Below are 17,324 nucleotides of genomic sequence, written 5' to 3' on the forward strand. Positions count from 1 at the left end.
ATCACCAGCGTGTAACGGTGCAGCTATCTGAGCCAATGCGCAACAAGGTTTTGTTAAATAAAAAACATTTAAACCGAACAGTTGTCTGAAATCATCAGTATTTCTGTAAAAACCAGCATTCCCCACCCCCCTTTCTCCTCCCCACCTCTACCCCTTCCCCTTCCCCTCCTGGCTCCAAGCCGCCCAGCCGAGGAGCTCCTCAGGCGATGCTTCATTGGTTCGGGGGGGTGGGGTTGACGGCTGAACCGTTGCTTGGACAGATACGGGAGAGGATGGTCCCGAGCCAGATGCAAGATATTGCATCTGGCTCTCATGTGGTAGGCAATGGGGGTGCTGCACCTTGAGGTGCAGTGCCGTGCTCCGGGACCACTGGGAGCCCTCTACCAGCTACCAGCTCCAGGGCCTCCACCATCCCTTCCATGTTATATCTTCTTTGTTGGACAAAAACTCGGTCGGTACCAACTATGTTCTTGGTGTTTAGTAGGCTTTTTGCTGCTCGTGCCTCCCACAGCAACCAAACTAGCACATACCACAGCCACACACACCTTCAGTCCCTCTCAGTTCCCTCTCTCTCTGTCTCCTCTTCTGCGCATATCATGATGACCCTTGACCTCCTGAATTGCGGGAATCGAGCGTTGCCATGCCGTTGCTAAGGACGGCGACACTTTACATCAGAAGGTCAGGAGATTTAACGCTACCGCCCATTTCATATCGCTCGCGGAACGCCCAATTTCAAAAATGAAGACTAGGTGCTTTGCGAATGGACGAGAAGCTGGCAATCTGAAAACCCATTTTTAACAGCCACGCCGGAAATAACGGCCATTTTTGGACAATATGCACAAAAGTGTCAAATCTAGCCCCTGAGGCTTTAACCACAATACTTTAATCCCACTTGGGCATGCAAGTTGTGCCATGGGAATGGAGAGTAGCCAATGTATCATCCTTGTTCAAGGAGGGAGAGAAGGATAAAGTATGCAACAGTAAACCATTTAGTTAACTCTCCGTTGTGGGCAAACGCTTAGAATTCATAAGTAGAGATAAAATTAGTAATCATTTAGAAATGCATGGGTTAATCAAAGACAGCTAGTACGGATTTGTTAAAGGTACATCATGTTTGACATACTTAAGAGTTGGTTGACGAAACGATCAATTAATTAGACAAAGGGACTTCAGTTGAAATAATGTATAGAAGCTATGCCAAACAGTGAAGCTTAAGAGCTTTCAGGATGACATGGACAGCTGATGAGAATGGGCAGACAGATGCAATAGAATGTGGTTAAGTGAGATGTAATACATTATGGAAGAAGAAACAAGGAATGGGAGTCGCCACTTAATGGAAAGACCCTGAAGGATGTGGGTGAATAGGAAGATGCAAGGATTCAAATACATAATTTGCTGAATGTGTGGTGCGGGCAGATGAAGACCAATAGAATCTTGGGTTTTATAAATAGGGGCATAGAGTACAAAAGGATAGGAGAGGAGAGACTTCTGATACTGTCTCTATTCCAATGGAGCAGAGAAGGCTAAGGGGAGATTTAATCAAAGTTTTTAAAATTACGGAAAGGGTTATGATTGATTTAAATAGGAAAGACTATTTTATTTGGCTGAGTAGTCAGAGCTGAGGAGTCATGAGAGTGAGGAGAGAGGTTAAATCATAGAAATTTACAGCATGGAAGGAGGCCATTCAGCCCATCGTATCCGCGCTGGCCGAAAAAGTGCTATTTAGCCGAATCCCGCTTTCCAGCTCTCGGTCCGTAGCCCTGTAGGTTATGGCACTTCAAGTGCACATCCAAATACTTTTTAAATGTGGTGAGGGTTTCTGCCTCTACCACCCTTTCAGGCAGTGAGTTCCAGACCCCCACCACCCACTGGGTGAAAATATTTCTCCTCAAATCCCCTCTAAACCTCCTACCAATTACTTTAAATCTATGCCCCCTGACTGTTGACCCCTCTGCTAAGGGAAATAGGTCCTTCCTATCCATTCTAACTAGGCCCCTCATAATGTTATACACCTCAATGAGGACATCCCTCAGCCTCCTCTGTTCTAAAGAAAACAAACCCAGCCTATCCAATCTTTTCTCATCGCTAAAATTCTCCAGTCCAGGCAACATCCTCGTAAATCTCCTATGTACCCTCTCGAATGCAATCACATCTTTCCTGTAATGTGGTGACCAGAACTGCACGCAGTACTCTAACTCTGGCCTAACTAGTATTTTATACAGTTCAAGCATAACCTCCCTGCTCTTTTATTCTATGCCTTGGCTAATAAAGGCAAGTATTTTATATGCGTTCTTAACCACCTTATCTACCTGGTCTGCTACCGTCAGGGATCAGTGGACATGCACTCCGAGGTCCCTTTGTTCCTCTACATTTCTCTGTATCCTAAGTGAAATGTCTTTATACAGAGGGTCTTGGAAGAGTGGTTGAGGTAGAGATCATTGTGTCTTTTAAGGGAAAATTGAATAAATATTTGAAGCAGAATAAGATTCAAGACTGCGGGAGAGAACAGGGCAATGGGATTCGTCTTGGATTGCTCCAGCAAAGATCTGGCACCGGTTGTTATAGTGTATGCACCTGTGAGCATTATTATTTATTGGGGACTTGGCCTGGAGGGTGTTGCATGGAGCAGTCCCGTGCAATAAGTTTTTAAGTCGGTTCACGGGCTCCCAGGCCGCCTGAAATTTCTGCGGTCTAGAGGAGTCCATGTTCCAAGTTTTTATTGAATGTGCAAGGTTGCAGCCACTCTTCCAATATTTAAAGGGCTGCTCCTCAAATTCTGGTTGCACTTCAGTCCCACACTCCTGATCTTTGGGCAACTTGTGCGGAGGGGAGCGAGCAGGTCGGAAGGCCTCCTCGTAGGACTGCTCCTGGACATGGCCAAGGTGGCCATCAGTCGGTCCAGGCAGCGGGCGGTCGAGGGGGTCGTTCAGCCCGACTGCCTGCCTCTCTTCCGCGGTTACATCCGAGCCAGGGTGTCCCTGGAGTTGGAGCACACGGTGTCCACCGGTACGCTCGCGGCCTTCCGCGAGAGGTGGGCGCCGGAGGGACTGGAGTGCATCATTTCAACCGGGAGCAGAATTTTAATTTTGATTTGATAAAGGTTCCCTTTTATGTTCAATTGTTATTTTGTGGTTTTTGGTGCCCTCAAAAAAAAGGGAAACTTGAATGAAAATTTCTGCCAAAATAGTTGTGGAGCTGTTGCACTGAGTGGCTTGGTCAGTCACGTGATGTTCACAAGACTCAATAAAACCCCAGTTAATTGAATTTAGGTTCCCCACAATGAGGCATGCAGTTGTGAGCCTGGTGGATGAACTGCTCATAGTCAGTTGATTGTTAAACCAGCTAGTTTTTTAAGCAAATATGTAGCTAAAATGCTTCTTTAAGTGTCAGCTATGGCTCAGTGGGTACTACTCTCGCCTCTGAGTCAGAAAGTTGTGGGTTCAGGTCTCACTCCAGGGATTGAGCACAAAAATCTAGGCTGACACTCCAGTGTGGTGCTGAGGGAGTGCTGCACTGTCGGAGGTGCCGTCTTTCAGATGAGACCTGAAGTGGACGTAAAAGATCTTATGGCACTATTTTGAAGAAGAGCAGGGGAGTTATCACCAGTGTGGTGTCCTGGTTATTAGTTATCCTTCAATCAACATAACTAAAACAGATTATCTGGTCATTATCACGTTGCTGTTTATGGGAGCTTGCTGTGCACACATTGGCTGCCGCGTTTCCCACATTACAACAGTGATAGCACTCCAAAAGTACTTCATTGGCTGTAAAGCGCTTTGAGACGGCCGGTGGTCATTAAAGGCGCTATATAAATGCAAGTTTTTCTTTCTTCTTTCTTTCTATGAATTCTTAAGCAAAGAGCCAGCGAGGCAAATACACTAGTTATAATTTTGATGATATGGGTACATTTACAGTGCAACCACTTTGTACCAACACTTCTGGTATAGTGTGGATGCAGCCAGAATCTGGGGTCAGGGGCACCAGAGTAAACCAATCCTTGCTTCCTTGATAAAGGGCATCTCGCTCTGCTTTTCTCAGAAGGCAGGTTAAACTTTAACTAAACTTCAGATACGCAGAGTGTTTCTGCTTTCTTTATGAATTTCATGCCCGCCTATATTAATTTAAACCATCTCTCCTGAAAGTTTCAAACCAATTTTTCTTCTGCAGAAGTTTCAAATGAATTGGTTCTGTTATGTATGTAAACCTGTAATTACCGTGTCTAACCCACAATCCCTTGGGAGCACCTGTATATAAGGAGGCCTCACAGGCTGGAGAGGCACATTGAGATCTGTAATAAAGGACTGCGGTCACACTTACTTTGAGCTTGCAGTATCTAGTCTGACTCTTTATTCTAGACAGAACAGGTTCCATCTCTGATTTTTTTTAAAAGTTGATATCTGGATTGAAACTGAACAATCGTTGTTATATCTCAGAGTTGCTGGGACGTGTGGATTTTGAACATATGGCCATTCAAATAAAAGAAAACAACTTGCCAGTCATATACAGGCAAAACTAATCACTCTGCATTGTTTTAAGCTCAAATTATTTCCCTCTCCGAGTTGTCTACGATAAAACCTGCAACATTGCATCGAGATAGGTTGGTATATTCAGACTTGTACGGCTGGATATAAAGAAACGGCCAGCAGACCAATACTAAACACAAATAAAATAGTCAGCCAGTATATTTTCTATAACTGTGGTTTCCAAGCTGTGGTACAGTACGTGAGACATCACAGGGGGGTATGCAGGAGAGATTGTCTAATGGTGGATTTTATTCAGTCATTATTTTATTTAATTTTTTATTGCATTTTTATAATGGGCTACTCAGACAAAGCTTTAAAACTCCGTGGGAATTCGTTATCTAAAGTAATTAATTTAGTTCAAGATGTGCCAATGAGAATGCAGATATACTAAGACTATGACGTACAGGGCCTCCAATCAGCTTATACGTACATGTGTGGTTTCAGTTGCCCAGCAACTGTCCAGTCTACTTCTTATTGGTTAAAACTTAATTGCTGAATGATGTCATCACCAATTAGGAGATAGCATGACCCCCCTCCCCCCCATCCCTTCTTAAAGGGGCACAACCAATAAACCTGTAACTTAAACAAAATTTAAACTGTAACAAATTAAATAATTTTTGTTTTGGTGGGTGATGAAGCACTCCAGTACCCCCGGTGCCCACCGGTCGTGGAGGAACTGTCCAGTCTAAAACCTGTGTGCCGGTGGGGTACGCGGGCAGCTGGTAGGTCTGGAAGCAGGTTCGCAATAAGCAAAGTTTGGTAACCTCTGCAACAGATGTTGTTAGATAATTAAACAATTGAACTGGAGCCAAGTTGGACATATATTGGTGTCTTCTTCTATTCTTCTTAGGCAGTTCCCTGGAGTGGAGGACGACTTGCTACCACATTAAAAAGAGTTCTTAAGGTGACTGATGAGACCAATGCGGGATCTACAGTCTCTGTTGCAGGTGGTGGTTGGAGGGACGGTTGGGTGGGGTGCTTGATTTGTCGTATGTTCCTTCCACTGTTTGTACTTGGTTTCCGCGTGCTTCGGCAAAGCGACTCGAAGTGTTCGGCGCCTTCTTGGATGCTTCCCCTCCACTTTGAGCGGTCTCGGGCCAGGGATTCCCAAGAGTCGGTTGGTACGTTACATTTTTTCAAGGAGGCTTTGAGGGTGTCCTTGGAACGATTTCTCTGCCCTCCTGGGACTCGCCTTCCATGACGGAGCTTAGGTCCATTGGTGTATTCAGGTTCTGTTCATATATGTTGTGTAATATGCCAAAGACCTTCTCATTAGGTATATTTTCAGAGCCTGTTCCTCAATATTTCAATCTGTTTACAGCCTCTCAAATGTGAACAATGGCATGTAAGCCGAGCCAAGCCAACAGAGGTTAAGCTGGGTGAGATTTCTGTGAATGGGCACAGCTAAAATAATTGCAGAGAATGGATTATGATGCTATTTCCAGCCCTGTTTTAGTGCAGTGTAGAACTGAATTGAACGCGATTTTGTAACCCCCGTAGCGCTACGATGGAAGAGGCAATAAAGTTGCTATTTTCTACCATTTTAAAACGTGTGCATTTAATGTAACTCGAATAGGGATTAGAAAAACATGCAAGTATTTTACAGTATGATATTGAAAATTAGGGAATAAAATGTGTAGACTTGCTCCACCAACTGTTTATTCTTGGGACTCGTTTTTTTTCCTTTCCCTGTCTCTAGCTGCCACAATATAAGCTTTATAGGGCTGATTCTGCAGTCATTGCTAATGTGAGTGAGTAAATAGGCATGAATGAAAGTGGTAGCTTTTTAGTGGCGTCTATATTGTCCTTAAAATTTGCTTACACTGGAATTTCAGTCCTTGTGTGATTTGAGAAGTGGGTAGAGAAAGGGGAACTTCAGTCATTTACTAAGGTGCCACATTCAGGAAGGAGCAGGGCGGGAAATGATGCTGATAAATAACAATACATAGCCCCTTCCCTTCTGATCATTTACACCATTGCAATTCCCATTTTACGAGATGGGAATAAAATGTCCACTCTGCAGAAAAGCAGATGGAACAACTTCAAATTGAATTAAGTCAAAGGTGTTATGAAAGAAACAAAAAAGAAAGGCTTGCAATTATATAGCGCCTTTCAAGGCCACCGGATGTCTCAAAGTGCTTTACAGCCAATGTAGTACTTTTTTGGGGAGAGTATAGTCACTGTTGTAATGTGGGATTGACAATAGTTGTAATGTTTAATTAAAAAAATAAATAAGAATTGCCCTATTTTGTAAGTTAATCTCTGTACCATTTTCAATCCTTCACATCACGCACTGTATCCCCCAGTCAGCAAGATTCTCAGGCATCCTAATTCCAGACCTTGTCAGAGATGCTTTGCAACTGGTTGCTATGAGATGTGCCAGACCAGCATGCATTGCTTTGCCACAATTTTTGGGTTTCCCCTTCCTGTGGTGCCCAACTCAAACACACTGCAGGACTCCCTATGGTCTTAACCCCCTTAACACATACAGAAATAAAACCCTGAAGACTTTTATAAGTTTCCACAACTCCTATTCCACAGTGGATTGCATGCTGTTGCATTGTGTGCAGTTAGCCTGTCATTGGACCTCTGAAAGTTAGTTATTTTTAAAGGGGAAATTTTATTTTTTAATTTTATGCCCCTAAGAGTGAGGAATGTTAGTGCTGGGAGATTTTGAACACCCACTGTCAGCTTTAAACATTAGATATAGCACGAAGCTCCCTCTGCTCTGTCCCAACAATGTGCCACAGCCCTAATCTGAGAAGAGTAATCCCAACTGTGGTAGTGAGACAATTTTCCATTTTCCACAACACCGATCTTTGCGAGATTGGCAGTTTGTGCCGCATTAGGGGCAGATTTGTGCTTTAGGAAATGTCCACCGGGAAATAGAAACATAGAAACATAGAAAATAGGTGCAGGAGCAGGCCATTTGGCCCTTCGAGCCTGCACCATCATTCAATATGATCATGGCTGATCATGCAACTTCAGTACTCCACTCCTGCCTTCTCTCCATACCCCCTGATCCCTTTAGCCGTAAGGGCCACATCTAACTCCCTTTGAGATTGAGATTGTCAACACTCATTTCACCTATGTGATGGCTTGTTCCAACAAATGTGCAGCAGGTTGATACTAGCGTAAGAATTATTTCTTTACATTGGCCGATGTCAGCATTAATGTGAGCATTCCTTTAACATTCTATTTTCTGGACTTGCTGTAAATATTTTTTTCAGCTCTGTGATAAAACTCACCGGGCGGGAAACAGACGAGATCAGGTCGGCTGCCCCTTTCACACCCGCCTAATCTTACTTTCCTTTGAAGACAATGAAAAGTAAAATCAGGTGATCGATCTGATCTCACCCATTTCCTGTCAGTGGGTTAGGTTAGAATTAGCCCTCCAGCTACTACTTCACCATATCTGCCAAGAGCTTTGAGGTTTGATGGAATACTCTCCACTTTACTGGATGAGTGCAGCTCCAATAACGCACAAGAAGCTCGACAGCATCCCGGACAAAGTAGCCCGCTTGTTTGGAAACCCATCCACCACCTGAAACATTCACTCCCTCCACCACCGGCGCATCGTGGCTGCAGTGTGTACCATCTACAACATGCACAGCATGACCCAAACCCACGACCTCTACCACCTAGAACGACCAAGGTAGCAGGCGCAGGGAAACACCACCACCTCCAAGTTCCCCTCCAAGTCACACACCATCCTGACTTGGAAATATATCGCTGTTTCTTCATCGTCGCTGGGTTAAAATCCTGTAACTCCCTCCGTAACAGCACTGTGGGAGCACCTTCACCACACAGACTGCAGCGGTTCAAGAAGGCGGATCACCACCACCTTCTCAAGGGCAATTAGGAATGGGAAATAAACGCTGGCCTTGCTAGTGATGCCCACATCCCATTAATGAATTTTTAAAATCAACTTGAGACAAATAGATCAGCTCCAATAATTTTTATGGATTTTGAAACATTGATCCTCACCAGTCATAGTAGGCACAGGTAGAATGTGGCCACCTTGTAATCTATTACTTGATCCATATATATGCTTGGTACTGCTCATGGTTAATCGACCATTCTCACTTACAAATGGAGCCGGGAATGGTTGAGCTGTCGCTATAAGGCAGGATTCTTCCCATTCAGCTCCAGTTAATCCTGTGAGTTGAGGAGTAGGGTGGTTGTGCCTGGACAAGGGACAGAGCCAGACCAACCATGCTCTTTAATGGGACGCTGGCCATTGCTCATTCATTAATTTCCATCAACTTGGGTAAGTGGGCTGTGCCTCTACATGGAGAAGTGTGGACTCCATATGAAGCAAATATAAACAATACCACTGTGGATTTATCAGCAACAAACTTGTAAACCAGGTAATATGTTGCAACTTATCAAATAAGCAATCATAGCTGCTTTTCACCCCTGTGACATTTGTGATTCTGGCCTTCCCTGGCAGTTTGGAACTGAAGACACCTTTCAGGAATTTTTGGCTGTTTCAGCAGTTATTCTAATTAAGAAAGACTTATAGTTATACATCGTCTTTCAGAACCTCAGGTCTTCCCAAAGCACTTGATAGCCAATGTAGTACTTTTGAAGTGTAGTCACTGTTGTAATAGAAACATAGAAATTTACAGCGCAGAAGGAGGCCATTTTGACCGAAACGTCGCAGTTAACTTGCGCACATCAAGCTCCCACAAACAGCAATGTGAAAAATACCAGATCATCTGTTTTTAGATGTTGGATGAGGGATACATGTTGGCTAAGATACCGGGGATAACTCCCCTGCTCTTCGAACTAGTTCCTCTCCTCACCTGTTCCTATGTGGGACATTGACACATGTGAGTTCAAGAGACATCAGCCACTCCTTGGTACCTTGCCCAAGTCTCATAAGTGAGATTGTGAATTCTGGTTGGCTGTTTGGCTGTGGAGGGCATTTTTTTCTCCAATATCCACACTTGTGCACTTTCTAGTAAAAGTTGTCATTGACATAGTGCCATTCACGACCACAGGATGTCCCAAAGTGCTTTACAGCCAATGAAGTAATGTTGAAGAAGAGGCACTGCTGTAATGTAGGAAACACTGCAGTCAAGTTGCATACAGCAAGCTCCCACAAACAGCAATGTAAACATGACCAGATAATCCAGTAGTAGAAGCTCGTGCACAGCTACCAGGGGCAGAACATTGGTCAGTTCCCACCCACACCATTTCCTTAGACTGTTTACCCCACCCCTGCCATCATCGGGTCAGCCAATGGCTCAGTGGGTAGCACCCTTGCCTCTGAGTCCGAAGGTTGTGGGTTCAAGTCCCACTCCAGAGACTTGAGCATGAAAAATCTAGGCTGACGCTCCAGTGCAATGCTGAGGGAGTGCTGCACTGTTGGAAGTGCTGTCTTTTGGGTGAGACATTAATCTGAGGCCCCGTCTGCTCTCTTGGATGAAAGTAAAAGATCCCATGGCACTATTTTGAAGATGAGCAGGGGAGATCTGCCCAGTGACCTGGCCAATATTTATCCCTCAATTGACAGCACTAAAAAACAGATTATCCGGTCGTTATCGCATTGCTGTTTGTGGGAGCTTGCTGGGCACAAATTGTCTGCTGCGTTTCCTACATTACAGCGGTGACTACACTTCAAAAAGTATTTCATTGGCTGTAAAGCACTTTGGGACGTCCGGGTGATCGTGATAGGCGCTATATAAATGCAAGTCTTTTAAGAGATGAGTTAACATATTAGAACTGGAACTGAAACCGTGAGACATTCCTGGCCGGTGCATTTGTTCATCATCACAGGCAGTCCCTCGTTCACTTGCTCTCAGAGTAAGCTCACACAAGTTATTAAAACAAAAAAACATTCTGATGCCCCAAATTTTATATTTTTACCATTTTATTTGCTGTATGGAATCGCGGGTCAGAGACTCAATCACAGCCCATGGTTGGGGGGGAGCACGGTAGAAATCTATGGACTCTTTTCCAGTGGGAGAGTTGGTAATACATAAAAATCAGGGCTGCACAGGGAGGAGGGACATAAAGGCATAGAATGGGGAGTTGGCATAGACAGAAAAATATTGGTTTTTTGCATTCTGCTTTTTTTTTCGCACCATCCTCACTCCTCCCTGCTGCATATGCCGAGATCGATTTCCATTCTGTGCCGTTCCAGTCCGTGCAATTAGCATCTCATTAGCATATGATTATCATCTGATTAGGCGGTGATTAGCATGCGGAGGTGGAGCAGCGCCGCCAGTCTGCTCGGCTTGGCTTCGCACACAAGCAGGTGTATGTTCAACATGGCGTTCACCATGCCCGGCGCTGCTGCTGCCTCTCGCCATCTCCTCGCCCTCGCCGTCTGGGCACTTTTCATCGCGAAAGGTAAGCGGGGCAGGAGACCCCTGCAGCACCGCGCCAGGATGCAAAGACTCGGGACTACCGTCGCGGCTTTATTTTGGGGCGGGGGGGAGAAAGGGCAGGGGAAGAGAGAGAGAGAGAGAGAGAGAGGGGTGGAAGTGAAATAATCACATCCTCCCCAAAAATAAAAACCAAGCACTGGAGACGATCTGCTGGGAAAAGGAGGCAACAAAAAATTGTGTGTGTTGCTGTTGGAGCCGGCTCTGGCCACTGCATGCCAGCAAAGTTGCGTTTCCCTTCCAAAAAAGCTTGCTTTTAAAAGGATGATTTGTTTGAAAGATGGTTAAACGTGTGGGGTGGGTTTTTTTTAAAGAAAATAGACTTTTGCAAACCCACCCCCCCCCCCCCAAAAAAAAATCTCAGCGGCTCTCTCTAGTGTTTAAAGGAAAATGAGTTATATTTGCAAAAGGAGGGAGGGGGGACTTCAAAGCTCCGGACTGTGGGTGGCTCGGGTGGTTTATTTTGCTGTTCGCTCTCCTGAGGCGGCCGGCAGCCCTGTATCTCAGCAAACGCTGTCCTGCAGTCTGCATGGAGGCAATTCTTTAATGAAATGCACAGAGACAGTGTGTGAAAAAAGTTGCGAGAGAGCTTTTGTTTTTAAATAGCGGCTTTTATTTATTTTCCCCTTGCCTCGGGGAGATACATAAGAGTCCACTGTGTTTAAGAAATATAATGTACATTTTGAGTTTTGGGGGAGGGAGGGAGTTCAAGTAGCAGGGGCTTTGAAAGAAGGCGATGTTTGCTTGGAGAAATCCTCTTTTTTTTTCAAACCGCGTTTGAGAATTCAAGCAAGCTACATTCGGGAAGGTGCGGGGCGGGGGGTCTCTCGATGACCTGGAGCCTTGGATTTTTCCCTGTTTGCTGTACCTTGTAACTCTAACTGTGTGGTTGGATGTGATGGGAGCCAGGCTGACAAGCTGTTGCAATGACTAGATGTCAATTTGCCCTCCCTCCCCCCTCGGTGCGGTATTGACTGGTGCACAACAAGTGGAGAAATGAATGCTTTTCTGTCTTGCAGTTTATTAAACGATGTGCAATGTTCCTTTTCCGCCGGGTTTCATCCTGGGGGATATATCTTTTTTTTGTTGGAATTGCTGGTGGGAAGGGGACGAGGAGCCCGCCTTTTTCTATCCTCCACCTCCCACCCCCTCCTTTTTAAAAAAAAAAACCTTTTGTTTGCAAGGGATTGCTGAAGCCCATCGCTGTGCTATACCCACTTTCCCCTCGCTCTTAACCCTTTTGGTGTAAATTCCCACCGGCTCTGCAGCCTCAGTCTCTAGCGCCCTGCTGTAATATCCCAGAATGTAAGCGTGTGCTTCGGGAGCCTCGCCACAAGGCACAGGGTTATACTTAAAATTAATAACTGCAGCCCTGCAACACGGCTTTAGTTTTGCATCAAGCTGCACAGAGAAGCTTTACGATTCTTCAAACTTTATTATTAGAATCTTAAACTGGACTAGGCTTTTTTTTTCTCAAGTCTGGAGCAAGATGTTTTTTTTTTGTGTGTGGCTTAACTGTGCCTGGGTTGAGGATCCAGAAATCGCTTGGGTTGAAATCCTGCTCGTGGTATTTCAAACCTACATATAACACCGCCCTTGCCCGCCTGCTAGCGCTCGCTGCTGTGTGAACTCTTTTTAAGGAAGAGATAAGCACGAATTAATTCCTGTATTATGTTAAAAGGAGGGGAGGGGGGGGGGAATTGCCTTCCTTACACTTCCAGATCCTGTTTGCTTTTTAAAAGGCAAACGATCGACCCATTTCCCCTCCTCCAACACTGGCATATTAAGCTTTCCATTGATTTTAGGAGTGCATGGGTTAATGCGTTTTGTACATCAAGGCAATGTGCAATAGCAATGATTTTTAAACACTTTCCTTGTTATTAAATAGTGGCGGCCAGTGCTGTTGTGAATTCTGACTACTTTATCATTTTGAATGTATAAATCTGACCTGATGTGTGTGCCAGCGTACTTCTAGTGCTGGCTGCTAAAGGCATTATTATTTTTCTGGACTTCCATTTCAGTATCCCGGGAAAGAGTCGAGTTTTCCGTGAACCCTGTGGGTATTGTTTGCCGAAGTTGTTTGATGGGGTGTGTGGCGGGGGCGGTGTCAGACCAGCTCATTATCGTGATGGCTTCATAAAGCAGTTTTTGCTCGGTGCCACTTCATATTTACAGTCGGTGTCCGGTGGATGATGTGTCTGGGGACGTTTGCAGCGACCTTTCATTACAAGAAGAGCAAACATTTTTTTCCGGGATTGTCACAGACAAGAGCGTTATTGATTGACCTTTCGAATTTAACAAATCCGAACACAAGAAACAGCAGCTAGTGACCGGGAACAAAAGGGTGTATTCATATGCGTTTTGTACATGATTTCCTCTGCCACAATGAACGCTGTTCTTGATCAATGCAAAACACAGGATCACTGTACTCATTTGAATAGTTTTTTTTTTACCCCCGATGCCATTCACATTTCCTGGGAGATACATTTTAATACAATGGCATTTTTTTTAGTGCATTTAACACCCCGTAAAACCCCTTTAATATCCAATATCCCCGTGCAGTTATTATTACCGAGATAGTACTTTACATTGCTGCCAGCATTCTACCACATATGTGTTGTATTTTGAACATAATGAAAGGCTGTTTCAGCCCTGTTTTCTTGTGGTGAACTTGATCAAACCGTGATTTTTTTTGTGTGTATGGGGGAATGTCTACGATTATTTAAGGTCTGTGATCTTTTCAGAGTATATGGGAGTCATATGTGCTCAACTCTTATTGTTCTGCCGAAGACAAAAAAAATCCAAGTGATGTACATTTTGTAGAAGGATATAATGTTTCACTGTTGAAATTGCAATAATATGGAAAGTTTGTGATTTTTACTGAACTACAGAAACAAAAATGCAGCTATTTGATTTTGTTTTTAAAGAGATTTGTCCAGCTCTGCCTCACTTTGTATGCTTCTGGGGATTTTTGGTTGTGCAGAACTGCATTCCTGGATGTAGATCTAAGACAAGTAGCAAATTTGTTACCTGGAAGCCTCTTTTTAGATATGCTGGCATTGACTTTCTTTCATCATCTTCTGATATCAAAGTCTGGCAGCATTTTCATTGTGCACTTGGATCATTTGGTGTGTGTGTCATTTGGAAATCTTTTCATGCATGCATGTGTGTTGTGTTGGGGTGTGTTGTGTTGGTATGCTGGTTTGGGTTGTGTGTGTGTGTGTGTGTGTGTGTGTGTGTGTGTGTGTGCACACGTGTGCGTCTGTACACAAAAGGAAAAAAATCAGGATGCAAGACCATGTCACCGAAGTTGATAAATGCCTTTGCCAGTCTGTTAATGTTGGGCTATTTTTCTCTGTACTTTCTATAGCCCTTTTATTGACACTGTATACCTGAATAACAGTGCATTGGCTTCGAATCAATTGCTGTAATTAATCATTTTTCGTTTTTTAAAGTTGAAGGGCATTTGCATTTCATGGTAGTAATTGGAAGTAGACTGACTTGAAATTACCTTGAGACTGCTGGTTAGTGGAGTTTGGAATCTAGAAGTTTAACTGTAAGGAAGAGTCAATGTAGCTTTGAGTCCTCTGAGTCAGTTAATGCTCAGTTACTTGTAGTTAATCAGCGATGCTAATTTTTCTTGGAGCATAAGATCAGAGACGCAGCTTTTCAGTGTAGAAATCAAGGCCACGTAGCTGGCTTTAAAATATTTTGCTTTTTGATGGTGTGTACAATATTGATTATTTTTTCCAGGACACAGTCAGTAAGTCTCTCAGCCAGTGAGAACCTATGAGGCTCTTATTATCTCAGTGTTTACTCTGGTATTACATGTGGATTAATGTAGATCGCTGAAGTTGCTTAAGGAATCTAAAACATTTCATTTAGTTCTTAAATTCTGAGTGTCTATTGCATGTTTTAATACTGAACCCACAGAAATATTTATAAACCCATCTGCAAGCTTATTTATGCTGCTAATGCATAATTAATCCTTTTCAGACTGGAATTGAAAGTGATAAATGAGGACTGTAAACTCTCGTTGGAGCTCCTCCTGACGAGTATTCACTGATGAGACAAGAGCCATTTAAAGGCACTTTACTGTATAAAGCAGTTTGAAATTGACATATTTCAATGATTGTTAACATAAAGCTTATTTTCTCTTAATTTGTTTACCTTTTCTATAATGTCTGAGCATGCTGCTTACTGCATTCATCCTCTTGTAACTTGGAGGGTGAGATGGCTTGCACTCTCCCTGTAAGTCTGAAATGCCCCAAGTTTTTTGTCTTTGTAGCCCACTGGCGTGAATACGTTGATGCCCCACAAGCCACAGAATGTGCAAGTCAGTTTCCCATTAATTTCAAAGTAACTCGATACTTGGTGTTCTGATTTGGGATTTATCTTCAGCAATGTAGCAATGCTGAGAACAGCCCTTTTTAAACTTCCAAATCCGCAACATTCAAACAAGGCAAAGCAGAGAATAAGAAATCAAACTTAAAAAGGCAGATCACAGACTGCATATGGCACACAGCCTACAGTTTGGACACCCCCAATGTAAGTGCAGTATTGAGAGTTGTAGCCATTAAGTGGGGTATCCAACCAGAGTTCCTAACGTGCATGCAATGCTCCTTCCAGTGGCTTGGCCAAGAATTGCTGGAACACATCCAGCCGAGGAAGGACATAAGCAACCAAGAGGGAATATAAACATGTGGTATTTTGATCAGTAGCCAAATGCTCAACACCTTGCATTGCAGAGGCTTAGTTTTTTGTTGTGTGTAAGATTTAGCACTATGCACCATTGCATCTTAATTTTCAGTTCTTTTTTTATTCCGTCTGGCGAGTGTGTTGCCAGTGAACTATTAGTTGAATTATGATCATGAGAGATGGAATTGAAATTTTGGGGCTACTGCCATTACCGCTCTTGTGCAATCGCAACAATTAATGGACCATGCTGGTGGGAAGTGTGCGCTTTTTGGGGGGACAGTGGGGGGGGGGGAGGTTATATTGCTATGCTGTATAATGCACTTTAGGGAATGGGGAACTTTAATCAACTCTAATGGTTCACTGTACAGTACATCTTTCCAGTGTTCTGAATGAGGCGCTGCTGCACTGGAGACAAAGTGAGCTTGTAACATTTCTGTCTTCTTACCAGTAGAGTAATATTATTCATCCTTTTCTGCAATCAATCCTGGGTTGGAACCTGTTGCTCACTCAGAGTGTATTTTAGAGATACATTTTTAAATTCTGTCTACAATCTAGGATGCGTGGTTCTATTTACAATATCAGATACATTGCAAATCCCAAGGGTAGAAATGGATGCTCACCTTGCTGAAACAAGTACAGACAATGATTCTTGGCACAGCAGTATCTCCAGGATTTCAGTACACATTATTTGAGAACCACTGCCAGGGTGGACATCAGCCAACGATGTGCGTTCCTCCCCAGTGTTGCATCAGAAGAAGAGAGGGTCCCATTCCAGACCGTGTTGTGGCTTGTATAGCCAATAGGGCTCTTTGTTGTTGTGCATTCACTGGGACAGACTCCACTGTTAGTCACTGTCTGATCAAATCATGCTCAAAAAATGTTACATCATGGATCTTGCATGAGAAACGCATTGAAATCCAGCGTGGATAATAGCCCCATCGATTCAGGAGTTTCCCTGTAAGGCTTCATTAAATAACATTATTTTATCTACACTATCTGTACTGGGATTTAAAAAAAATAAATTGGGGCACTTTGTTTTTAAGTGATTTAGCCCTTTTCCTTATTTGAAAAATAGCAAACCAGAAGTGGCTGCCTTCATTGTCATGCATTGTTTTAAATACTTGATAATACCGTCGCATCTGAAAAGCAACCCCAGCAGCCTGTACATCACAACAAATATGTCTGCATTCAGGCTTTGCTGAACCTGCAGTGCTCTCCATTAGCAAACTGTCTTCGAAAGGATAAACAGACCTGGCCCTGTTTTATTGGACGCTACTTGAATCAAAATTGAGTCGTTTCAGATAAGTGACCAGGACTACTTTGGGACTGGATTGTCTGCGTGGCTGTACCACTTAACATCAACTGAAGGAGTGTTTTTGATTTTTTTTTTAAGCTGGTGTAGAAAGCTTTTTTTTTGTTGAGGTACAGGTCACACCTGACCAAATATTTTATCCACGGTACAATGCAGAAGTACCACTGACATTTATGCGTGAATAAATGCAATGTTCCAAATAAACTGGCATTTTCAGTCCCTGTCTTCAAAATCTGGTCTGTTAGTAAACAATTTGTATTTAAGCTAAATATCATGTGATGTCCTGCCTTTGGTTTTTGTAATTCTTCCTTTCCCAAGTAACCGTTACAAAATCTAGCATAAATTCATATATTTTCATTTTATATTCCAGATTTTTCAGTACTGTTTTTTTTTGGT

General features: G+C 43.5%; 1 protein-coding gene across 3 annotated transcripts in view; it reads left to right on the plus strand.

The window, feature by feature from the left end:
- Window positions 1–10,732: 10,732 nt before the first annotated feature.
- Window positions 10,733–17,324, plus strand: part of cadm1a (cell adhesion molecule 1a) — a 432,536-nt gene continuing 425,944 nt past the window's right edge. For 2 of the 3 annotated variants that reach the window (XM_070894430.1, XM_070894429.1), the window contains exon 1: window positions 10,789–10,883. In XM_070894430.1, coding sequence (XP_070750531.1) covers window positions 10,793–10,883 — 91 coding nt within the window. In that variant the 5' untranslated portion in view covers window positions 10,789–10,792. Of the gene's footprint in view, window positions 10,884–17,324 lie in introns of all 3 variants that reach the window. The other variant, XM_070894428.1, reaches the window with a different exon arrangement.

The sequence above is a fragment of the Pristiophorus japonicus genome, chromosome 11 (genome assembly GCF_044704955.1).
Source record: "Pristiophorus japonicus isolate sPriJap1 chromosome 11, sPriJap1.hap1, whole genome shotgun sequence".
Taxonomy (NCBI): domain Eukaryota; kingdom Metazoa; phylum Chordata; class Chondrichthyes; family Pristiophoridae; genus Pristiophorus; species Pristiophorus japonicus.